Source organism: Nematolebias whitei, chromosome 16 (genome assembly GCF_014905685.2).
Source record: "Nematolebias whitei isolate Nwh7 chromosome 16, NemWhi1, whole genome shotgun sequence".
Lineage (NCBI taxonomy): Eukaryota > Metazoa > Chordata > Actinopteri > Cyprinodontiformes > Rivulidae > Nematolebias > Nematolebias whitei.
The window spans coordinates 41358065-41383709 of NC_056513.1; the positions used below are offsets into that span (position 1 = coordinate 41358065).

Consider the following 25645-nt stretch of genomic DNA (forward strand, 5'->3'; position numbering starts at 1 on the left):
TCCCTCCTCTGGACATGTCCAAACCATCTCAGTCTGGTCTCTGTAACTTTATCTCCCAGTTGTGCAACCTGTGCTGTACCTCTGATGATCTCATTCCTAATTGTATCCATCCTTGTCACTCCTAAGGAGAACCTCAACATCTTCATTTCTGCCACTTCCAGTTCTGTCTCCTGTCTTTTTGTCCATGTCGCTGTCTCCTGACAACATAGCTGGTCTCACCACTGTCTTGTAAACTTTTCCTTTTACCCTTGCTGACACCTTTTTGTCACAAATCACTCATGAAACTTTTCTCCATCCACTCCATCCTGCCTGGACTCTCTTCTTCACCTCTTTACCACACTCCCCATTTTCCTGGACAGTGGACCCAAAGTACTTGAAGTCCTGCACCTTTATGACCTCTGCTTCTTTTAGCCTCACTGTTCCACCAGCCTCCCTCTCATTCACACACATGTACTCTGTCTTACTGCGGCTGACTTTCATTCCTCTTCTTTCAAGTGCATACCCTCACCTCTCCAAGTTCTCACCACAGATCACACTGTCATCTGCAAACATCATAGTCCACGGGGATTCCTGCCTGACCTCATCTCTTAGGTTGTTTTCACACCTGATAGTCCAGTAGACTCGGTTCGGGACCAATATTCATAACATTTTGTTTACATTTGAGCTGGTGCGTTTGCATTCATACTGCACTGTGCAGTCGAGCCAACCTGTTGAATCAATCTGTTCTCCCACTCGCTTGCGGTGGCACTGCACCAAGAACTACTGAAAGAAACAACACAAAAACCTCTGAAGACACTTCTTCTTCTGGAAATAAAAACAAAAACGGAGTGGCATCAAGTTTTCGCAGTTTTAGTAGTTATATTTAGTCAATTTTCAAAAATGGACTCAATATGAGCAGAAGATGAGGCAGAAGACCATGGAGAATGTTGTTTTTCACACAAGGTACATAGCTGACGGCTCCGTATAAGGTAAGAGAAATGGGTGTTTGTTTGCCCTGCGCTCTACTCCACTTCTTGCTTGTGGAGCGGGGCCCGGTCTGTTTATATTCACACTGTACTCGAACCACGCTGGAGTTCTCTTCTACTGGACCGAGACCTAAGTTTTAGCCTGGGCCAGAGTTTGCCTTTTTGTTCCGTGTCAGAGTTCGATGGTGCGTTCACACCTCCCCAAACGAATTCCTCGGAAAACGAGCTAGAGTTCGATTAAAGTGGACTAAACAGGGCTGGTGTGATTGCACCCTTAGTCGACACATCACCAGAGCAAACAAGAAGGTGCTCAGAGACGATCCTTGATGCACTCCCACTTCCACTTTGAACCTATCTGTCACTCCTACAGCACATCACCACTGTCCAGCTGTCCTCATACATGTCCTGTACCAGTCTAACATAGTTCTCTGCCACTTCAGATTTTCTCATGCAATACCACACCTCCTCCCTCAGCACCGTCATATGTTTTTTCTAAATCCTCAGACACAATGGAGTTCTTTCTGACCCTCTCTGTACTTCTCCATCAGCATCATCAAAGCAAAAATGACATCTGTGGTGCACCGAAACTGCCTTATTAAAAGTCTCCAATGACATATTGATGACTGCAGACTCTGGTCAGAGCAGTGTTTTGATTTTATTGGATCTGTCATCAGCTTTTGACACAGTCGACCACAAAATTATGATACATCGACTGCAACATGAGATGGGATTTTCTGGAACTATTCTTAAGTGGTTTTCCTCTTATCTGAGCAACAGAACCTTTTCAATGTTTGTTAATAACATACAGTCTAAGACCACTCCGTTACTGAATGGTGTTCCTCAGGGTTCAGGGTTGGGTCCTATTCTGTTCCTTCTATACATCACCCCCCTGGGAAAGATTATCAGTAGCTTCAGAAATGTGTCTTACCATCTCTATGCTGATGATATTCAACTGCACTGTTCCTTTTATGACTCAGAATTACACAAGTTAGCTGAATTAGTAAACTGTGTTTCACATATTAAGGCGTGGTTAGCTAACAACTGCCTTCAGTTAAATTCTAACAAGTCGGAAACCCTGATCATTGCCCCTGAACAGAAAGTTCCTTGGATCAAACAACACCTCAGTTCTCTGGGCTCTTCTTCTCAGCCGAACCTCAGAAACCTCGGTGTTCTGTTCGACCAGTCCATGTCTTTGGACAAACATTCAAAGCTTCTGGTAAAAAAACTGCTTTTATCATCTGAGAAACATTTCTAAACTGAGGGCAATGTTGTCCAGATCTGACCTGGAGATGATTATTCATGCTTTTATTTCTTCTCGTTTAGATTATTGTAACTCCCTTTTTACTTGTTTTAACAAAACTGCCGTCGCTCGTCTCCAATTGGTCCAGAACTCTGCTGCGAGGCTTTTAACAGGAACTAACAGAAGGGCTCACATTACACCAGTTTTATCTTCTCTTCATTGGCTGCCTGTTGAATTTAGAATTAATTTTAAAATCTTAATTTTGACTTTTAGAGCTTTAAATGGACAGGCCCCCAAGTACATCACTGAAATGTTGATTCCTTATTCTCCAGCCCGCACCCTTCGGTCTTCAGCGCTGAACCTTCTTAAGGTTCCTAAGACCCGGTTTAAAACTCGGGGTGACCTGTCTTTTAAGGCCGTAGCCCCCCGGCTGTGGAATGCCTTGCCCCTGTCTCTCCGTGTGAACGTCTCTGTTGATTCTTTTAAAACGCAGCTTAAGACATTTTTATTTCGACAAGCTTTTAGTTAAATGTTTTACTGTTTTTACCAGCTGTTTTTACTGTTTTTATTAATGAGTTGTTATTATTTTTTATTTTATTTTAAGCCTTTATTTCTTTATTGTTGTACAGCACTTTGTGATTGTATCTATGATAAGTGCTATATAAATAAAGTTTACTTACTTACTTACTTACTCTTTCTTGGCATGAAACCATACTGCTGCTCACAAATTGTCACCTCTTGTTTAAGTCTTGCTTCCACAACTCTCTCCCAGATCTTTAATGTGCAACTCATCAACTTAATTTCTCTGTAGTTGCTACAACTCTGTACATCACCTTTGTTCTTAAAATTGGACACAAGCACACTTCTTCTCCATTCCTCAGGCATTTTCTCACCCTCAAATATGCTGTTGAATATTTGAGTCAGAAACTTCACAGCCATCTCTCCAAGACATTTCCAAACCTCAACTGGTATGTCATCAGGTCCTATTGCCTTAGCCTTCTTCCTTCTTTTCAGAGTTTTCTGACTTCACCATCACTAATCTTTCCCACTTCCTGGTCCACAGTTTCTATGACCTCTACTCTTTCATTCTCGTCATTCATTAGCTCCTCAAAGTACTCATTCCATCTTCCCGTCACACCCTCCTCACTTGTTAGAACATTACCATTCCTATATTTAACCAGCCTTACCTGCTGCATATCCTTTCCAGCCTGATCCCTCTGTCTCACCAGTCAGTACAAGTCCTTCTCGCCCTCTTTAGTGCCCAGCCTTCCTTACAACTCATCATACGCCTTCTGCTTTGCCTTTGCCTCCTCTTTGTTCTACATCTCCTTATATTCCTGTCTCCTCTCTTCGGTCCTCTCACTGTCATATTTCTTCTTGGCCAACTTCTTTACTTGAATGACGTCCTGCACTTCACTATTCCACCACCAGGTTTCCTTTTCATCCATTCTCTGTCCAGATGATACACCAAGTACTTTCCTACCTGTCTCTCTAATTACTGTTGCTGTAGTAGCCCAGTCATCTGGAAGCTCTTTCTTACCACCCAGAGCCTTTAACAGCTCCTCTCTGAATTTATCACATTCTTCCTTCTTTAGCTTCTACCATTTGGTCTTCTCTGATTTTAACTCTTTTTCTCTTCGTCACAATAACAGTCATAAACAACCATCCGATGCTGTCTGGCCATGCTCTCCCCTGCCACAACCCGGCCAGTGGCCCTCACCCCGATAGTCGCTAAATGCTTCGAAAAACTGGTCATGACTCGCATTAAAACAACCATCAACATCAACGAGGACCCTCATCAGTATGCATACCGTGAGAACCGATCAACAGAGGATGCAATCTCCTCTGTGGTCCACACTGCGCTCAACCACCTGGAGCAGAAAAACTTACGTCCGTATGCTCTTTGTGGACTTCACATCCGCCTTCAACATCATGATCCCCCAAACCCTGATGGACAAACTATCCACACTAGGACTAAGCCCCTCCATTTGCAACTGGGTACTAGACTTTTTAACAAACAGACCACAGTTAGTGAGGATCCACAACCTCTCCTCCTCCACCATAACCCTCAGCACTGGCTCTCCTCAGGGATGTGTGTTGAGCCCCCTCCTGTTTACTCTGCTCACGTATGATTGTGCAGCTACCCATCCAGGCTGTCACATTGTAAAGTTTGCAGATGATACAGCAGTGGTGGGATGCATCACAAACAATGATGAGTCCAGCTACAGGCAAGAGGTGGAACACCTGGAGAGCTGGTGCAGAGAGAATAACCTTCACATCAATGTGAAGAAGACAAAGGAGATGATTGTGGACTTCAGAAGGAACAAAAACATCTACACCCCCCTGAACATAAGAGGATCTGCGGTGGAAGTGGTCTCCAGCTACAAGTACTTGGGTGTACACATGAATGACAACCTCAGCTGGAGCAACAACACCACCAGCCTGATCAAGAAAGCTCATCAGAGACTCTACTTCCTCAGACGGCTGAGGCGAGCTGGTCTGGGAAGCTCAGTCCTCACCTCCTTCTACAGGTGTGCAGTGGAGAGCATCCTGTGCTCGAGCATCAATGTGTGGTATGGAGGCTGCACAACTGCAGAAAGAAAAGCTTTGCAGAGAGTGGTGAAGGCTGCACAGAAATCTGTCGGAATCAGCCTCCCCACCATCACAGACATCTACACCTCCAGATGCAGGAAGACGGCCACCTGCATCATGAAGGACCCCACTCACCCAGCACACACACTTTTTGCCCCGCTCCCCTCAGGAAGGAGGTTAAGGAGCATTAAGTGTAGAACCACTAGACTGAGGAACAGCTTCTACCCTGAGGCTGTTAGACTCATGAATCTCTAACTAGAATAATCACTGTGAAAAACCATATCATGTTGCTGCTGATCTGTTTCATGTTGCTGCTGATCTGTTTCAATGTTGATGTGTTCATGCGTGCACATCTGCTCACAGACTCATGTTCATGTTTGTGCTGATGTTCAATGCTTTTATGTTATGAGTGCTTAGTGTATATTTAGTTGATGTTTTTCTTAGTTCATATCTTAGATGTAATTACTGTTTTTCTTATACATTTTATTGTTGGATGCAACTGGGACCCTGTGTACATAATTTCGCTCCACCACATGTACCACATGAGGTGCGAATGACAATAAAGAAACTCTCTGACTCTCTCTCTCTCTGACTCTCTCTTACAGTCTCCAATCTCCCTCAGGTTTCCTCTTCTACACAGAATGTAGTCGACCTGCGGACAGCTTCCTCCACTCTTATAGGTCATTCTGTGTTCCTCCCTCTTTTGGAAATATGTGTTGACTTCAGCCATTTCCCTTCCCATGGGCTCATCACCTGTGGGAGGGGCCAAAGGGGTCAGTGTAATTTGGGATGGGTGGTGGCCGAGGGCGGGGACCCTGGAGGTCTGTTCCTCAGCTACAGAAGCTGGCTATTGGGATGTGGAATGTCACCTCTCTGGTAGGGAAGAAGCCTGAGCTGGTGTGTGAGGTTGAGAGATTCAGGCTAGAAATAGTCGGACTCACCTCAATGCATGGCTCTGGCTCTGGAACCAGTTTCCTTGAGAGGGGTTGGATGCTCTTCCACTCTGGAGTTGCCCCTGGCGAGAGGCGCCGAGCAGGAGTGTGCATACTTGTTATCCACCCTTTTTAAGAGTCCTTGGAGGGGGTGCTGGAGAGTGTGCCTCCTGGGACTCCTTGTTCTACTGGGGGACTTAAACGCACACATGGGCAATGACAGTGAGACCTGGAGGGGTGTGGTTGGGAGGAATGACCCCCCCCTGATCTGAACCGGAGTGGTGTTCTGTTATTGGACTTCTGTGCTCATCATGGATTGTCCATCACAAACACCTTGTTCAAGCATAAGGGTGTCCATATGTGCTCTTGGCACCAGGACACCCTAGGTTCGATGATTGACTTTGTTGTCATCTCATCTGATCTGTGGCTTCATGTCTTGCACACTCGGGTAAAGAGAGGAGCGGAGCTGTCCACTGACCACTACCTGGTGGTGAGTTGGCTCCGATGGTGGGGCAGGATGCCGGTCAGACCTGGCAGACCCAAACGTATTGTGAGGGTCTGCTGGGAATGTCTGGCAGAGTCTCCCGTGAGACGGAGCTTCAACTCCCACTTCCAGGAGAGTTTCAGAAACGTTCCAGGGAGGCGGGGAACATTGAGTCTGAATGGGCCATGTTCTGCGCCTCTATTGTCGAGGCGACTTATAGGAGCTGTGGCCACAAGGTTGTCAGTGCCTGTCACAGCGGTAACCCTCGAACCCGGTGGTGGACACCGGCGGTGAGGGATGCTGTCAGGCTGAAGGAGGAGTCCTATCAGGCCTTTTTGGCCTGTGGGACCCGAGAAGCAGCTGATAGGTACCGGCAGTCCAAGCGGCATGCGACTCGGGTGGTCGCTGAGGCAAAAACTCGGGCATGGGAGGAGTCCGAAGAGGCCATGGAGAATGACTTCCGTACGGCTTTGAGGCGATTCTGGTCCACCATCCGGTGTCTCGGGGGGGGGGGGGAGCGGTATGCCATCAACACTATTTATAGTGGAGGTGATGTGCTGCTGATCTCAACTTGGGATGTTGTGGGTCAATGGGCAGAATACTTTGAAGACCTCCTCAATCCCACTGGCACATCTTCCACTGAGGAAGCAGAGCCTGGGGACCTTGGGTTGGGTTCTCCAATCTCTGGTGCTGAGGTCACCGAGGTGGTTAAAAAGCTCCTCAGTGGCAGGGTCCCAGGGGTGGATGAGATTCGCCCGGAGTTCCTTATGGCTCTGGATGTTGTGGGGTTGTGTTGGCTTACACGACTCTGCAATATTGCGTGGACATCAGGGGCAGTTCCCCTGGATTGGCAGACTGGAGTGGTGGTCCCCCTATTTAAAAAGGGGGACCGTAGAGTGTGTTCCAACTCCAGGGGGACCATGCTCTTAAGCCTCTCTGGTAAAGTCTATTCTGGGGTTCTGGAGAGGAGGGTCCGTCGGATAGTCGAACATTGGATTCAGGAGGAGCAGTGCGGTTTTCGTCCTGGTCATTGAACACTGGACCAGCTCTACACCCTCAGCAGGATCCTGGAGGTTGCGTGGGAGTTTGCCCAACCAGTCTACATGTGCTTTGAGGACTTGGAGAAGGCGTTCGACCACGTCCCTCGGGGAGCCCTGTGGTTGGTACTCTGGGAGTATGGCGTACCAGGCCCTTTGATACGGGTTGTTAGGCCCCTGTACGACCGGTGTCAGAGCTTGGCCCACATTGCCGGCAGTAAGTCAGGCTCGTTCCCAGTAAGAGTTGGACTACGCCAAGGTTGCCCTTTGTCACCGATTCTGTTCATAACTTTTATGGACAGAATTTCTAGGCGCAGCCAAGGTGTTGAGGGGATCCATTTTGGTGGCCTTAGGACCGCTTCCAATTGGCTTCATCACGTCGTGATCTACAGCTTTCGCTGGAGCAGTTTGCAGCCGAATGTGACGTGGCCGGGATGAGGATCAGTTCCTCCAAATCCAAGGCCGTGGACTTGAGCCAGAAAAGGGTAGAGTGCCCTCTCCGGGTCAGGGAGGAGGTCCTGCCCCAAGTGGAGGAGTAAGTATCTTGGGGTCTTGTTCACGAATGAGGGAAAAATGGAGCGTGAAATCGATAGGCGAATAGGTGCAGTGTCGGCAGAGAAACGGGCGCTGTACCGTTCTGTCGTGGTGAAGAGAGAGCTGAATCAATTTACCGGTCGATCTACGTTCCCACCCTCATCTATGGTCATGAGCTTTGAGTTGTGACCGAAAGAACAAGATCTTGGATACAAGCGGCCGAAATGAGTTTTCTCCGCAGGGTGTCTGGGCTCTCCCTTAGAGATAGGGTGAGAAGCTCAGTCATCCGGGAGAGACTCAGAGTAAAGCCGCTGCTTCTCCACATCGAGAGGAGCCAGTTGAGGTGGCTCGGGCATATGGTTAGGATGCCTCCTGGACGCCTCCCAGGTGAGGTGTTTCGGGCACGTCCCACCGGGAGGAGACCCAGAGGAAGACCCAGGACACGCTGGAGGGATTAGGTTTCTCAGCTGGCCTGGGAACGTCTTGGGATTCCCATGGAGGAGCTGGCCCAAGTGGCTGGGGAGAGGAAAGTCTGGGCCTCCCTATTTAGGCTGCTAACCCCGCGACCCGACCCCGGATAAGCGGAAGAGAATGGATGGATGGCTGGACGGATACAGCCATTTCTATTCTCTTGGTAAAATACACCACCATCTGTCCTTCCTGGTTTCTTTCCTTGACACCAAACCTACCCATCACTTCCTCATCCCCTCTGTTTCCTTCTCCAACATGTCTATTCAGGTCTGCTCTGATCACCACTCTCTCCTTCCTGGGAATACTCTATCACTTCATCCAGATCCTTCCAAAATGCATCTTTCTCCTCAACATCACATCCAACCTGTGGAGCATAACCACTGACAACATTTAACATCAGACCTTCTACTTCTACCTGCAGACACATCACCCTATCTGACACTCTTTTCACCTATACTACGTTCTTTGCCAACTCGTCCTTCAGGACCACCCCTACTCCATTTCTCTTTCTATCCACACCATGGTAAAATAGTTTAAACCCTGCTCCAATGCTGCAAACCTTGCTGCCTTTCCACTTCGTCTCTTGGACACATAAAACATCTACCTTCCTTCTCAGCATCATGTCAGCCAGCTCTCTACCTTTGACTGTCAGTGTCCCCATATTTAGAGTTACCAGCCTCAGTCCTATATTCCTGACTTTCTTCTTCTACCTCTGCCTCCTGACACGTTTCCATTTGCGTGGTCTTCGACATGAGTCAAACAGAGCAAAGAGTTTTAATCATCATTTAGAATTAAAGATTTGTTAATATACTGGAAAGAACTGAGTATCTTGTAAAAAAAAAAAAAAAAGCAGCCTTGATTAAATCTGTGATTAGTTGGACCAAAGAAGCATAATCAAGTGTAATCAAAGCTACACATCTATCTAAATTATGTAAAATATTAAACTTCCCAAGATTTAATTGTTCAGATTACTAATCTCAAAACAGGTATATGCATTTCTAATAGACTAAAATGAGGGTTTACTTTTGTACGTAAAAACTTTATTAGTAAAGCGCATGATACGTCTCATGATGCCTCTGATAGCTTAGAAAAATCCATTTCATTTGTTGAGATGTTTTTATTAGACTTGACAAGCTCATTAAAATATTTTCCTTTAATAATTAGTGTTTAGACACCAATTATCTCCATTTGTTTCAATAAACTCTACAGAAAACAATCATCAGACAGCACCTGGTTTTCCAAAAGCAGCAACTTCACTCAAATCAGAGCGATTACTTAAATTATTTCCATGCAAGTTTAATCAACATTCATGATCTTATGTGTGATTTCAGCTGCAGATGTGATTAGAAGGATCTATTTAATGCAAATAGATTATTGATTGTCAGCTGTGTGTGTGGTCACCTTTGATGACGCAGCATTTGGTTTGTGGACCTGTGGTAAGTACAGCCTCCAGTAAATACCATATACAGTTGACTGTAGTCATGCAAGTACACAAATAGAACTGTTAGTAGACTTTAGTCTTTTTAATCACGTTTGAAGTTTTTCATCCAGCTCCAGAAGCAGATCTCCCAAGTTTCAGTGTGAACAGACAAGACGTGACAAGAACAAGAATAAATAAGATGCACAGAATCACACACATCTTTTATCAGCTTTCAAGTAGATCCAGAAGATTATTGCACAGACTCTTATCTGATTTTAATTTAGATTTTAGCACACTAAATGTCCCAATTTTTAAACTAATGGGTCTCAGAGAGTCCTGGTTAACGTCTGGTTCTATCCAGTTGGCCTTCAACTTCCATTAGATACCCTCTGTGCTGTGTTCTGTCCAACACTTTGTGTTTTTAACGAATGAATGCCAGATCAGACTTGCAAGCGACCTGTCCAGGATGTCCCCCATCTCTCGCACAATGACCTCACGACCGAAACAGAAAAAGGCGGGTAAAGAAAACGAATGGATGGATGAATGTCTGAGTAATTACTGTATCACAAATCAACAAAGTATGCAGATAATTATATTTATGTGATCTTTCTGCAGAGCTTTGAACACAATTGTGAAATAAACACTAATGAAACAGAATAAATCTGTAAGTACTGCAGCTCTGACTAATTACATATACTTTGACTCAAACACCGACTACTTATGTACATATATGCATAGGAGTCACGGGTGCCCATATCCAGCAGTCACTGTGCGAGAGGTGGGGGACACCCTAGAGAGGTCACATGTCCATCACAGGGACACAGAGACAAGGGCCGAGATGGTGTAGGGGCAGGGCAGCCGACTCGGGACCCAAAGGTTCTAGGTTCGATCCCTTGTCATTGCAGTGGTGTCTCTGAGCAGAACACCTTATCCCCAGTTGCTCCCCAGGTGCTTTCCATAGCTGCCCCCTGCTCCACCTGGTGGTGGATGGGTTAAAAGCAGAGATACAATTTCACCATTGTATGGGAACATACAGTGATGACAATACATAACACATTATTATTAAACAACCTTTCACTTTCTCACATTTCAGAATCAGAATCAGAATGCCTTTATTGTCATTATACGCAGTACAATGAAATTAAGAGCCACTCCTTTTTCCAGTGCAAAAACACGCCTTAAGAAAACACACATTAAACATACTAAAAATATAAAAAATGTAACGCAATATAGATATAATAATGAAAGTTAAAAAAATACAAGTATTACACAATTGTATTGCACATTATGGATATTAGTGAGGTAGTTAAGGTGATTGAGAGTATGAAATGTCAGTAGTCAGTCACTTGGGGACAATTTTAGAATTAGCAATTAGCCTAACATGCATCTGAGTCATTAAGAAATTCATTACTGCATCTGGATGTCATAATATCCTGCCCTTCTCATGACTAATTTTGTTTGTGAGTAATATTTGGAACTGAGACAGTAGAACATTTATTGAATATAATACAGTCTTGTGTTGTCGACTGAAAATTCACCTGGCTCTCCGGAGCATTTAAGTTTTGTTTTACATGTTAGAGTTCGTGTAAAACACAGTCAGTGACAGATTAAATGCATCTAATCCTTTTTTTTCCCCAAAAACAAACTAGCTCATTTGGTTTCCTACACAAGAAGAACTGATGGAACAAGTTTGTGTGAACATGTAGGGCAAAACACACAATCTGAATAAACACCATGAGAACAGCAGGGCTGTGAGTTGTACAGACCTTCTCCAGCACTTGAGGCTCCTCCTTCAGACTCCGGTTCAGATCGCTGCGGGCGTACATGCTGAAGTCCTCCACCATCATTTTGTCGATCAGCTTCTCCAGCTCACACAGCTGGGAGCCCAGATGTCTGAGGGACACACACACACACACACACACACACACACACACACACACACACAGGAAATAAGTGTTTCACTCTTGATGTTGCAGCTGCTGCAGCTGTTGTACCTTAACTTCTATTCACTGAGTTTTAGATGCACCTTCTGAACTGAGGCCTTATGGCACAAAAGTGGCAAAACAGTTTGGAATCAGATTATTTACTGATCTAACGTCGGAGTACTTATTGGTCAGACTATTTACTTCTTCTCTGCTGTTCTGCTTTTAAAACAGAAACATTGGATCCCAACAAGTCACTGTTCATCAATTAGCAGGTTGTAAGCCTCCACAGCATGCCAGCTGTAGGCTGCATTTGTTTCACATGCTAACATGCACTTTAGTGGATTGTTGCACACAATTCAAAACTAGGGATGCACCGATCCACATTTTGTAACTTCCGATCCAATCCCGATACCTAAATATGGATATTGGCTGATACCAATCCCGTTACGATATCATCATCATAATTGATTTTATACGAGGATGTAATAATCTCCTCTCTACAGGCAAGTACAATTTGTACAAATATATGCATGTCCAAAAAGGCAACATGAGGTGTTTTATTAATGTTGGATAAGTTTCAAAGTTAGAATTAAATCCCGCTAACACAAAACATGTTTTTTTTTGTTTGTTTTTTTTAATTCCTAGCTTTAAAATGGATATTAAAGTGATTAAATGGCTTTAAACATCTGCTAAGTTCATGGCATAAACCAACACAAACGTGTTTCTGTTTTTAGAATTTTAAATCGCTTTATAATGTAGCTGTTTTTGTTTCGTTTTTTTTAAATATAATTTTATTGTAATTTTCAATTTATATGCTTTTTTTGATTGTCTACTAATTGTACTGATAAATATCTCCTTGAGGGTAAACAATATCTTGGCTGCAAGTATCAAGCTGCGAAATCCTTCATTCTATTTTGTATAAGCTTCGCCCTTTAAGGCTATCGCTAGTGGGTTTATCCCTTCGCGCGCAGCACAGCACTGAAAACTTCAGTCCACGCCCACCCTTGGTCCGTATAAATTACGGTGAGACCAGACAATCAGCTCCCATTTTTTCTTCAGCCAGCAAGCACTTTCAGAAGAACAAAGAAGAAAAAGATGTTCAGCAACATCTGCGAAAGATGCCTGGGTCCCCACCATGCCGACCTCGCCACCTCCTGCCGTCCCTGTGAGCTCCTCCCTCCCGAGGAGAAGTAGAGACGAGCAGCCTTGTTCAAGGTAAGTGCCGAGGAGTGTTTTTTCGTGGCGGGCCGCTACTCGCTGGACGACGCCATCGCCTTTTCTAACGCATTTCGACGCAGTGAATCGGACAATTCCTCAGAAAAAGGCGATGCTGGCAGCAGCCCCGCTGCCCCTCCCTCCTGGAGAGCGTAGTGACGGAAGATGGACGGCCGAGCGGTTGCTCAGCCACCTCGGGTCTTCCTATGTCGGCGACCACTTTGCTCCCAGCCGTCGGTGCCCTCCTCTTGGAACTGCCCGGCATAATCCAGGAGGTTGTTGACACAAAGTTGACACTGATTAGTCTCAATAGAATGATTTTTGTTCAATTAGCTTTGTAGAGATCTAGTAGAGTGCTGTATGAATGAGTAAATGAGGACACAGATTGTAGTCTAAAGCGCTTTGAGTATTTTGAAATAAGATAGAAAGGTGCTGTATAAGTACAGTCCATTACAAAGGGACTTTCCGTCCTTCTCCTCCCTCGGCCCCAATCGGATGATCTGGCGGGAAGGTTTGGCTCCGCCCCGGCTCGTCGCCCTGCCCCCATCTGGCCCCACTTTCCAGCTGTGACATCATACTGGAACAAGGCTGCAGCTGGGCCCGGCAAGCTGAAGGCGCCCGTCTTCACCTTCACCCCCATCACCAGAGTGGAGGGCTTTACAGAGCGGAGTTTTCCCTCGGTTCCCCCTCTGCAGCCAAGCTTTGCGGAGGTGTTCGGGGCAAAGGCTTCCAGGATGGACCAGCGACCTATCCCTCCAGGGAAGCACGACCAGACCATTACAAAGCTCACCAACAGAGCTCATCAGTGCTCATTCCAGGCGGCCGCGGCAAACAACAACAAAGTCGCCCTGCTGGCCTTCAGCATTTCGAAGAGGCTGGAGCAAGCAGACCTGCCAGAGGAGACAAGAGCTCCCTCTGTAAAGCCGCCGACGTCATCCTTTATTATTTTATTATTTTATATTGTTTAATACTGTGTTTTTAATGCTGTGAAGTGTCCTTGGGTGTTTTGAAAGGTGCTGACAAATAAAACGCATTATTATTATTATTATCCTCAACCTGTGCACCACCTCTGCAGTTTGTCTGTCCCGCATCGCCGTTTGGATGACCGTGATCCAGAGGACCACCAGGCTCCGCCGCTCGCCACCCATGTCCGAGAGACTGCAGAGGGACCTGCTGGAGGGCCCCATCACCCCAGAGGCGCTGTTCGGGGCCAACTTCAGGACCATACTTGAGAAATCGCATAGGACCGAGGAGGTCTCAGAGACGGTACACTATCTGGTGACGTCACAGTCCTCCTCCCACTCCTCTGGCCGCTGGAGGGACCGCCATGGCCAGCGACAGCAGCAGAGGTGCGCCACAGCTGTGGCAGCGACTTCACGCTCCGCTCTTCCACCGGCCCCTCCACCAGGGAACAGCTCCTTGAGGGGAATGTGTGTGTTTTTGATGTGCGTTTTGAAATAAAACAAAAACATATCTTAGAGTAAAGTTTCATCTGATTGCAGCCTGACTGTCAGATCAACTGATCTCACAGCTGCCTCTTCACACATTCCCCACACAGAACGAGCCGGTAACCTCTAAACTGCGTTTTAAATGACACCGCAGCTCGGTAAATCTCACAAAACACTCGTCTGCCACGTCAGCTAAAAATGATGGTTTTCAGCAGACCAAGTCCGGGAAAATCCCTCGCTCTCAGTCAGAGCCCGTTTTATTTTCTGCTGTTTCTGCCCACTCGCCACGCAGCGGGAGTAAACGTGTTTCTCCACGACAGCTGCAGTCCCCACCGAAATGGCGTCTCACCCAAAAAAGCATTCACGCCTCCTCTCAGTGTGCGCCGGCTCACCTCAGCTCTAACGCGAGACCGCACCCTGGGCTCAGCACAGAGGCACACATACAGCCCTTTCTGTCGGAGCCCCCCTTGGGTCCCCCTCGGAGAATCTCCGAAGAGGGAGACGGTGGTAGAGGCTCTAGCTTGGCTGACGTCCATGAGAAACATAACATAAAAATGTGTGCTCACTCCCCGAGCGTTACTCAGAGTGGCAGCAAGTGTGTTCCCTGGACAAATGGATGGACCGTATGATCAGCAGGGGTCACACGCTGCAGTTCGCAGCTCAACCCCCACCGTTCAGAGGGATTATAGCGATTGTTTTATCATCCCCAGAACAGAGCTTGTCTCTCCAGTCAGAAGTTCAAGAACTCCTGATGAAAAATATAATTTCCAGAGTTCCCAACAGAGAGGAAAACACAGGGTTTTACTCCCGCTACTTCGTGGTTCCAAAAAAACCCGGAGGAATGAGACCCATTCTTGACGTGTCCATGTTCAACAAATCGATCATGAAGAGACAATTCCACATGCTGACTATCAAACAGCTGCTGGAGAACGTTCACCACAACGACTGGTTCACCTCCATAGATCTGAAGGGTGCATATTTTCAAATTCCCATCATTCCGAAACACAAGAAATTCCTGCGTTTCTCCTTTCAGGGGATATCAGTACAACAGGCTACCGTTCGGTTATTCCCTGGTCCCACGCATGTTCTCAAAATGCATGGAGACAGCTCTGCAGCCATTATACATGGCAGGAATGAGAATTATTTTTTATCTGGATGATCTACTTTTATTAGATCAGTCCAGGCAGAAAGCAGATGCACATTCCAAAACGCTAGCGTTACATCTGCTAAACCTGGGGTTTTCTATAAACTGGGAAAAAAGTTCCGCTCCCCCGTCCCAGATGATTGTTTATCTGGGAGTGGAGCTAAACTCAACCACAATGAGAGCCAGTTTATCATAGCCAAGAGCCGAAGCTCTGTCAGCTCAGCTCCACCGTGTCAAACTTTGCAGCATAGTGACAGCACTGTCTGTCATGCGACTCCTGGGGATGATGTCATCGGCTCACGTTGTGGTTCCGCTGGGCCTGCTTCACATGAGATGCCTTCAGAGATAGTTTGCCCGCCTGCACATAGATCCTGTCTGCCAGAAGAGGCAGATGATCTCTGTGCCCCCCTCCGTGAGAACCGATCTGAATCACTGGGGAAACCCCCTCATTCTGTCATGGGGAGTTCCCATCAGCAGGTCTACAACACACGTCTCAGTTTTCACAGATGTGTCCTTGTCAAGTTAGGGAAGAAAGTGTCTGTCCCAGGCAGTGGGAGCACAGTGGCCAGACCACGTCACTTCACATAAATGTGCTAGAACTTCACAGGGTTTGGAACGTGACTCAGCATTTTGCTCCCTTGCTGCGGGATCAGCATGTTCTGATCCACACAGACAACAAAGTGACGGCAGCTTACATAAACCACCAGGGAGGTGTGCGCTCAGCCCAACTGTTACGCATCCCGAGACAGCTGCTATGTTGGGCACACAAAAACTTACTCTCTATCAGAGCAGTGTACATCAGCGTCCTGAACAGGGAAGCGGACATCATGTTGAGAGGCGGTCCCCGCCACGGGGACTGGAGCCTCCATCCCGAGCTGATCTCTTGGATTTGGAGCAGGTTCGGTCGAGTAGCAGTGGATCAGTTCACCACACGGGAGAACGCCCAGTGTCAATTATGGTTCTTACTGAGCCCACGGGACGACCAACCGTTAGGGGTGAACACCTTCGCTCACAGCCCGTGGCCAAAAATGCTCCTTTATGCATTCCCTCCATTCCCACTGATATGACGGACCCTGGACCGGGTTCGGGAAGAAGAGTTGTCGGTCATCCTCGTAGCTCTCGAGCGCATAAGCGCCCCATGGTTCCCGAATCTGCAGCGACTGATATCGGGTCGGACATAGAAACTGCCGTGGAGGGGGGACGATCTCCTCCAGGCAGGAGGAGCGATCAGGAGTTACCCAGAAACAGGTCAGCTCCTTTGGGTCTGGCCGCTGAACGGATCCGTTTAGAAAAGATGGGCCTTCCACAGAATGTGGTGCGTACGATCCAGGGCGCACGAGCTGCTTCCACCACAGCGCTGTACACATCAAAGTGGACAGCTTTTCAGCGCTGGTGCGCAGAGAAAGGTATGGAGACCATCTCATGCCCACTAGGTGGCGTGTTGTCATTTCTGTAGCAACTGATGGACAGAAATTTAGCGTTCAACACAATTAAAACTGATGCTGCAGCTATTTCTTCCTGTCATGAGGGCTTCAGTGACAGAACAGTTTTTAACCACCCGCTAATGAAGAGTATTCTGAAAGGTGTACGGAGACACAGACCTGTGTCACGTCCACTAGCTCCACAGTGGGACCTAACGATGGTCCTGCACATACTGATCAAAGCTCCTTTTGAGCCTTTAGATCAAGTTTCACTTAAAACAGCCCTGCTGTTAGCTCTGATGTTGGCAAAGAGAGTGAATGATTTGTCTGCTCTCTCTGTTGCTCCCTCATGTCTCAGAATTCAAGCTGACGGCAGTTCAGCTGTGCTGTGTCCTAATCCTGCTTTTACTCCTTAAAGTATCACAAGCTCATTCAGATCGAGAGTGATAACCTTGGATGGGTTTTATCCTCCTCCTCATAATTCTGACGAGGAAGCAACATTTCACCTCTGTTCCGTGCGCGCGTTTTCGTGTTAAGTAACTCGCACAGCCACACTGCGCCGCTCTCAGCGTCTGTTCGTGCATTACAGGGAAAGCTCTTCAGGACATCCTCTATCCACCCAGCGCCTCTCACACTGGTTGTGTGAGGCTATTTCTGAAGCTTACAGTTCATCTGGGCTGGATCCTCCAGAGAATTTCAGAGCGCATTCCACCAGAGGGATTTCATCCTCCACAGCTCTGCATGGAGGGATGACAGTGGAGGATATTTGTAAGGCGGCTGCCTGGTCATCGCCGTGTTCATTTATTCGTTTTTATCTACGTGATGTTTTTACTTTCTACATGACCCATTCTGTTCTCAGGGTTCTGACAGAATGATTATTATTTGTTTTATGGAGCCTCACTTTTGATCTCACACCTGCCTGCATGTAGTCGCAGTGTGAGATATTTATTATCAGTCACAAGTTCATGACTGCTGATTTTATTGTTATTAATCTGTTCATCCTGAGTAGCTGTTGGCCTGCTCTGTTCATTGTTACACTGTTACAATTTGTAACCTACGTTGTTCCTATTCACAGCAGCAGGTCTGTTATCTCAGCCTTTTTTCCTCATTAGAGATCTTTTTTCTCCGGTGCGCTGCTGCGCATGAAGCGCGTAATTATGCAGCGCGTTATTACGCATACGGAAGGCTGAGTGATTAAATGTTTTTTGTGGAGCAGGTGCTTCATGTTTGTGTCTGAATGGACCCAGTGAGGCATTGACTACATCCTGCTTCGCCTTTAACCCACTAGCGATAGCTTTAAAGGGCGAAGCCTATACGAAATAGAACGTTGGTTACGTACTGTAACCCCAGATTCTATAAGTATAGGTGCAGCCCTTTAAGCTCTGGGCCTCACTGGTTCCTAAATGGATGAAGGGAAAAAAAGCTATTTGGGAGCCGATTGCCCGGTCTCACCGTAATTTATACAGACCGGGGGTGGGGCCCACACAGCAGGTGGGCGTGGACTAAAGTTTTCAGTGCTGCGCTGTACGCGAAGGGATAAACCCACTAGCGATAGCCTTAAAGGGCTGCGCCTATACTCATAGAATCTGGGGTTACAGTAGGTAACCAACGTTTTCTACAACTGATAGTGGTTGGTCATTAATTACAATGAAGTTTAGCAACTTCACGGTAAACATTCGAGCTCCGGGGCTTCAGCGATTTGTTATTTTCGTTCAGTCCAGAGAAAGCAGTCTGATTTCGGTCAGCCGCGCTCAGTCTGTCCCTCCTCCGACACGGACAGACTGAGCGGGTCAGACTGAGCGTGGCTGACTGAAATCAGACCGCCTTCTCTGGACTGAACAAAAATAACAGACCGCTGAAGCCCCAGAGCTCAAATGTCCATCGTAAAACAAACTTTACCGCGGTTTAATGTGGTGCTATGGCTCTGCAGACTTTGCACGTTGCCGTCTTGCTTTGCGGTGTTTCTAGTGTAAAATATTTCCACACAGCAGACATGTTTCAATGAAAAGTTGGTTAGCCGTTAGCCACAGTGCTACTGCACGTTGTAGCTGGCTGCAAACTATGAAATGGATTTCCTGAATGTGAGGCGGGTCTTATTACTCTGGGTTCATTAGACACGCCTCCGTTCAGGAAATCCATTACATAGTTTGAAGCCAACATGCAGCGCAACCACAGACATGCATCATGGATTGGAAATATCGACTGTGGCTGAGCGGTTAGAGCAGTTGTCCTCCAATGCGAAAGTTGGGGGTTCGAATCCACCAGCAGTCACATGCTGAAGTGTCCCTGGGCAAGACACTGAACCCCTCATAGCCTCTGATGTGTGTCCCATCAGTGTATGAATGTGATCTAAAGCACTGATTAGTCTCATTAGAATGGTTTGTTCAATTAGCTTTGTAGAGATCTAGTAGAGTGCTGTATGAATGGGTAAATGAGGACACAGATTGTAGTGTAAAGCGCTTTGAGTATCTTGAAATAAGATAAAAAGGCGCTATACAAGTACAGTCCATTGACCATTTATCCAGGGTGTGACCAGAGGGGAGAAGTGATCATGGTGACAAATAAATGCTGTGTAAGTTGTACATGTACCTGAAGCTGTGGATCCCCTGCAGCTCCTGTTGCAGCACCTCCTTGGTGGTGAAGATGAGCTCCAGTGCTCCCACAAACTCCGAGGTGGAGAGCAGCAGCTGCACGGTGGGCTGCGTCTGATGCACCGCCGCCATCAGCTTCAGCTTATTGTGCAGCTTCACGTAGTTGCTTCGAGTCAAAGACGAGCGGAGCGCCCAGAGAGGCCCCTGGCACATGACCCTGTCCATGGCTGCGGTTCGGCGCCGCAGAACGGCCACGGCCTGCTGCGTCTCTTGCAGCCGGTCCTGCAGCTCATGCTGGGAGGACATGGCATGGAAGAAAGCCTCAGAACGCAGCGAGATCTGTCGAGCGATGCTGACCTCCACAACATCCAGGTAGTGGCTGAGCTGAGGAATAGCCAAGGTCACACCAGGTTAACATCTGCACTTTCAAATGTGTTCACTCTTCACTGCTAAGTCTTAATAACAATGATGCTCATTTTTAATGTTTTTGAACGTTCAAATACTTTTTTAAAAATTTTATACAAAAGTAAACATTATTTAAAATCAATTACCTGTACTTCCTTTAGATTGCATCAAGACACTTCAACATTACAAATCACTGAGACACGAGAGAAACAACAATCTTCTGAAATTAAAACTACCGTCAACAGAACCCTCCTCAGTGTTTCTCCTGGATAACTTGCCATGGCGGGGCACTCATGTCGTCCGTGATTTTTTTGGGGGGAGAGGGAGACAGCAGAGTTGTGTGCTGCTTATACCGGCAGTACTCGAGCGTGCATGTGCATGTGTGTGTGTGGGGGTGGGGGGTGGGGGGGTGGGGGGGATTTCAGCATGTGGGTTCAGCATGAGGGAAGAGGCAGAGTGTGCTGCCATTAGCTTTTTAGCTAGCGCGCCTGTATTGCGCCACTATACTGGTTAGCGTTACACCAGTGCTGACAGGTGGGGGGGGGGGGGTGCAGTTCAGTTTGATAGGCAGGGCGCATGGTTCTGTTAACGGGGCAGAGCGCGCCGCTTGTATAATGGTAGGGGAAACGCTGCTCTTCATTTATGGCTCTCAACTCTCCTCAGCTCCGCACCACACCGCACCGGTACCCACCCCTACTCAACTCGGTTTATAAAACCACAGTGTTCGTGGCTCCAAGCGCGCTGCTCTGAGGGGATGATTTTGGCTTCACCAGACAGCAGCTGTTGATTGGCCAGATGAGCTTCATCACTGGATGACCTGCCCAGGAAAACTGCAAACTAGATCTGAACCTCCACTTCCTCATCGTGTTGATGGACGGTGCCACAAAAAATGAGTGCATTTAAGGATGACACGTGGACTTGTAAGCAGTGCCGAGATAAGCTAAAGAAATTCAAGTCTGATTACAGGATGATTAGCGACCCCAACAGGTGGAGTGGCTCAAACACAAAAAGACCAGTAACGATCCCATCCACAGAGCAGGGAAACAGGTCAGCCTCCACTGTGGTGGCAAATCACCTCCACCTGAGAAGAACCAAGTGGAGCCACACTTACCAAAGGTAAAGCAGCATTAGTGGAAAAAGGTCCCTTGAACCTGAGGTATATAATCTGGTACGCTGTGATACACTTACCTTGGACCTTCACCTTGTAACTTTAAAACTCAAATGTTCAGGGAGATCAAAGCTGTGAATGAGTTTAGGACTGTGTTCATTGCTCCCACTGGACTTAGTAACAAATACCTCATTCCGGTGCTGTTTGGACTGATCTGTGTTTAGCTGAGATTCACCTTCTCCTGCAGCAGTTTGGAGGAAGCTCCATCTCGGCTGCTCTTCCCTCCAGCACTGTGAAAGTGAGACCAGGGCAGGACGGTGCTGAAGGTGGCCGGGTCTTCCAAAGCAAAGTCAGGCTTCATAAAAATCTGCAAAATCAAGAAAGAACAGCAGAAAGTTCAGCCAAGACTAACTGAACAATAACACTTGGATTAAACATTGAGTCTTTCTTTTAGAATTAATTAAAATTATCTCTGTTCACTTAAATTCACTTTTTCCCCCTAAGACATTGTTTCTTGCTTAAAATGGCTTACATCTAATTATGTACTTGTGCTTACTTAAAATGCAGAAAACTTTAAACTTATTCTAAGTTAAACAAATCGTCCCACCTCCCACCAAGTCTGCATGCCTGCAGCTCATCTTTACTCTCATGGAAAGATGAGAAAACTCACCTTAAACAGTTTATGTTTAATTTGAATAATAAATGTTCTAATGTATTTATTTAAAAATTTTAGGTCCAACAATTTTCAGTCAGGTCATCTGGACAGTTTTTTTTTTTTTTCTGAAGCGTTTCACCTTCCATCCAGAAGGCTTCATCAGTCAAGGAAACACACAACACAAAACTGATTCTTCCCCCAAACAGCTTACTCCAAAGTGGAACAAACCAGTTAAGTTGGTGCTGGTCTCTTTGGCACGCCCCCCTCCTCCGGTGCTGGCCCTCTCCCTCGTCGACAGTCATGTCAGTTGCGGTCAGTTTTTTTTTGGAGTGAAGGTGAAACGTTTCAGCACAAAAAAAAAAAAACAACTGTCCAGACGACCTGACTGAAAAGTGTTGGATTGTATACCTGGATTATTGAACATGGACTTTGCTGGTAACAATGTTAGGTTTTTTTCGGGTTTGGACCTGTATTTACTGTTAATTTGTCTGATCGGGTGGGGTTTGGAAATGATGGCTACGGGCTGGAGCCAGGTCGGATTTTTTGGACCCGAATCCAACTCTTCATCAAGTGGGGTCACCTCTGCAGGGCTTGTTACACTTTGGACTCGTTTTAGCTCACCCCAAGTCAAAAACCAACACACTGCAGCTCTGTAATCTGAAATCTGTGTGTACAGAACAACAGATGGTAAAGTAATAATTGAGGATGAGCTTTTGAACTTTATTGTTGTTAAAATGAGAACTATGGCAACTGATGAAATTGTTTTGCTGGTGTCAAACAATTTCTCCTCTGAATGGATCGAAGAGTCCAAGCGGATATTGTTTGAAATGTGTCCAACTTCAACACGCTGTGTAAAGCACAAGGGGCCTCAGAAGGACGTCAATAATATCAAAGATTGAGTGTGGCAATAATATTCCCAGATTTGTATCACACAATCTGGATGAATTACCTCCTGTTGGATTTGAACATATGGACGCATCTGCGCTACTCAGCAGAGTTCAACAGCTGAGCTGGGAGATAACTAACCTGAGAGCAACTCTGGATAATCAGAGATGTGAGAATGAGAACGTGACGACGTCTGCAGCAGCTATGGAGCTCCGAGTGACAGCTTTGGAAAAACTACAAGTGAGCACAGCACCTGGCCAAGAAGATGCTGGACGGGCCAACGACCCTGTAAGGGTGAGGGTGATTCAGAGGGAGACACAGGAAGTGACAGCATCTGCTCCTGTACTACTGGGAAACTCCGAATATTGCGTCCCAGGACCGAGTGAGATCGTGAACGCCACAGCCTCCAGAGTGGAGCACTGTGTTAAAGAGAGGTAAACACAAGCAGGCCGATACAACCTGCTCTGCAAGTTTGCCCAAAAAAGGAGCTGCGGAAGAAAGGGGGAATAATTGGCACCGGAGAAGAAGGAAACATCCCAGTGATTAAAACCAAACTGGTGTGAATTTGCTACAAGGTTTTCTCCGGAGCTAGATGCAGATACTCTGCGCGCATATCTCATTGAAAAACTGGGGAAATCTGTGACCTGCAAGAAAATGGCGTTGACACATAACAGATTTGGTTCATTTCATGTGATGGCAGAGTGCGATCAAGTAGCTGAACTGTACAACGCACAACTCTGGCCAGCGGGAACTTATGTGCGCCGGTATTATGAGGCTCGCAAACTGAGGGTGAGTGTCAGTGTACCCAAAGTGATGGAAGGGGAGGCTGAATGTAGCTCTGCACCTGCTGTGCGCACAGCTTTCGAGGCTCCCAGAGAGGCAAGCGCATGGTAGATCATAGACAACATGAACCTTAATATCAGTTCATATAATGTACGGGGATTGCGTATTGGGCGTATTAGGACTACTATCAAGTCATGGCCGTGTTGCACATGACAACACAGGGAACAACTAAATACTGTGTAGTATATTTTGCTGAATAGAGCATGGTAATTTATTTTAACTGATCTGTAAAATACATTAACAATAATAAATTCTCTTCAATCCTCCAACCTGCTTTTCATTAGCTACGTGCCTCTCAAGTTAGCAAGCTAATATTTACCAGTACATAACCTAGCATAGGCTGTAGCCTTGTAAAACTTTATCCAGAACAATAAATTTAACAGAGGTAAAATACATCAGTTAGTAACGTTATCTTTGTTGTCCTCAATGAAATTAAATGTTTGTCTGAAATCTTTACTTCTCTGCAAAGAAAAATAAACTCTGCTGTGGTCAAAACTAATTAGACCTTCCCCATATGTGACTGATTGTTTAAGCAATGAACAGAGAAGAGTGTTTCTTAATTTATATTTTTATAACACTCTTGCAAACTTTATGGTGAATAGTGGAGGATAGAAAATGTGAACGCACGTTAGGAAGACCATTTCAAGATTTCAAGTGTTAAAACAGGTTTAAAAGTAGCTGGTTACTGAGATTATTGGGGGGAAAAGCTAAAAAAAAAATTCAGCCAATGTATCAGTTATAATAATAATAATAATAATAATAATAATAATAATAATAATAATGAATTTAATTTGTAACGCACTTTTCATTAACAAAAATCTCAAAGTGCTACAGAGTGCAACTAAAATCAATGATAAAATCAACTAAAGTCAGTGATAAAATCAACTAAAATCTGTTATAAAAATCAATTAAAATCAGTGATCAAAATCAACTAAAATCTGTGATGAAATCAACTAAAATCAATGACAAAAATCAACTAAAATCTGTGATAAAAATCAATTAAAATCAGTGATAAAAATCAACTAAAATCTGAGATAAAATCAACTAAAATCAATGACAAAAATCAACTAAAATCTGTGATAAAATCAACTAAAATCAATGATAAAAATCAACTAAAATCAGTGATAAAAATCAACTAAAATCAATGATAAAAATCAACTAAAATCAATGATAAAATCGACTAAAATCTGTGATAAAAATCAACTAAAATCAATGATAAAATCAACTAAAGTCAGTGATGAAATTTACTAAAATCAAAAATAAAATCATCTAAAATCAATGATACAATCATGTGGAGGAAGAAGAGGCTTGCTTAAAAAGAAAAGTCTTTAAGCCTTTTTTAAAGTCAGTCAATGATTGTGGAGCTCTCAGATAGTCAGGGAGGGAGTTCCAGAGGTGGGGGGCAGCCACACAGAATGCCCGATCTCCCATGGTTCTTAATTTAGTTTGTAGAAGGTGGAGGAGATGACTGTTCTGTGATCGTAGGGACCGGGTGGATGAACATGGAGCAAGAAGGTCCTTCAGATAATCTGGTGAAGTTCCGTTTAAACACTGATGGGTAATGAGAGCAATTTTGTACTGAATTCTGTAGGTGACAGGAAGCCAATGGAGGTTATGGAGAATGGGTGTAATTGGTTCAAATTTACGAGCTCTCAATAAGATCCTGGCTGCACTGTTTTGAATATATTGAAGCTTCTGAAGGTTTTTGCCGGGTATTCCAGTAAACAGTAAACAGGAGTTGCAGTAGTCGAGCCTGGAGGAGACAAAGGCATGGACGATTTTCTCTGCATCAGCAAAAGTGAGAGATGGGCGAAGTTTGGAGATATTAGAAGATGGAGATGGAAGAAACAGGTTTTATATAATGTACGGGGAATGCGTGTTGGGCATGATGAAGCAGATAAATCTCGCTGCCTTGTTGTTAAACTTTTAGAAACGTGATAAATTGCGTGTGCAGGAGACTTTTCTGTCTAGACAGGACTTAGAAAGGTTAAACTGTTCATAAAGAATTCTATGGAGCAGGGGAATCCACCACTGACTGTTGTGATGGGATACTCCGTGGCAGAATCCCTGGTGGTGTTGCAGTGCTTTGGCATAAGAAGCTTGACCAGCAAATCAAAGTGGTCAGGCTGAATGTTGACTGGGCAATAGGACTTGAGTTCTGTGGTGGGGATAAAACAATCACCATACTGAACATGTATACTCCTTATGAGTGCTCCGAGAATGAATTTGAGTATCTAAACAAACTGGCCTATATTATGGCGTACATAAAGGTTCTTCTAAAACAATTAGCATATTGTGATAAAGGTCATTATTTTCCATAATGTAATGAT

The 25645-nt window shown here is 45.6% G+C and overlaps 1 protein-coding gene across 1 annotated transcript in view; it reads right to left on the reverse strand.

The window, feature by feature from the left end:
* The window catches only part of vps54 (VPS54 subunit of GARP complex), a 44409-nt gene extending 21048 nt beyond the window's left edge, over positions 1–23361 (reverse strand). The window contains exons 1-4 of the mRNA XM_037689902.1: positions 23278–23361; positions 21168–21299; positions 19418–19803; positions 11442–11568 (exon numbers count right to left, since the gene is read on the reverse strand). Of these exons, the coding sequence (XP_037545830.1) occupies positions 11442–11568; positions 19418–19803; positions 21168–21299; positions 23278–23361 (729 nt within the window). The remainder of the gene's footprint in view (positions 1–11441; positions 11569–19417; positions 19804–21167; positions 21300–23277) is intronic.
* Positions 23362–25645: the final 2284 nt, after the last annotated feature.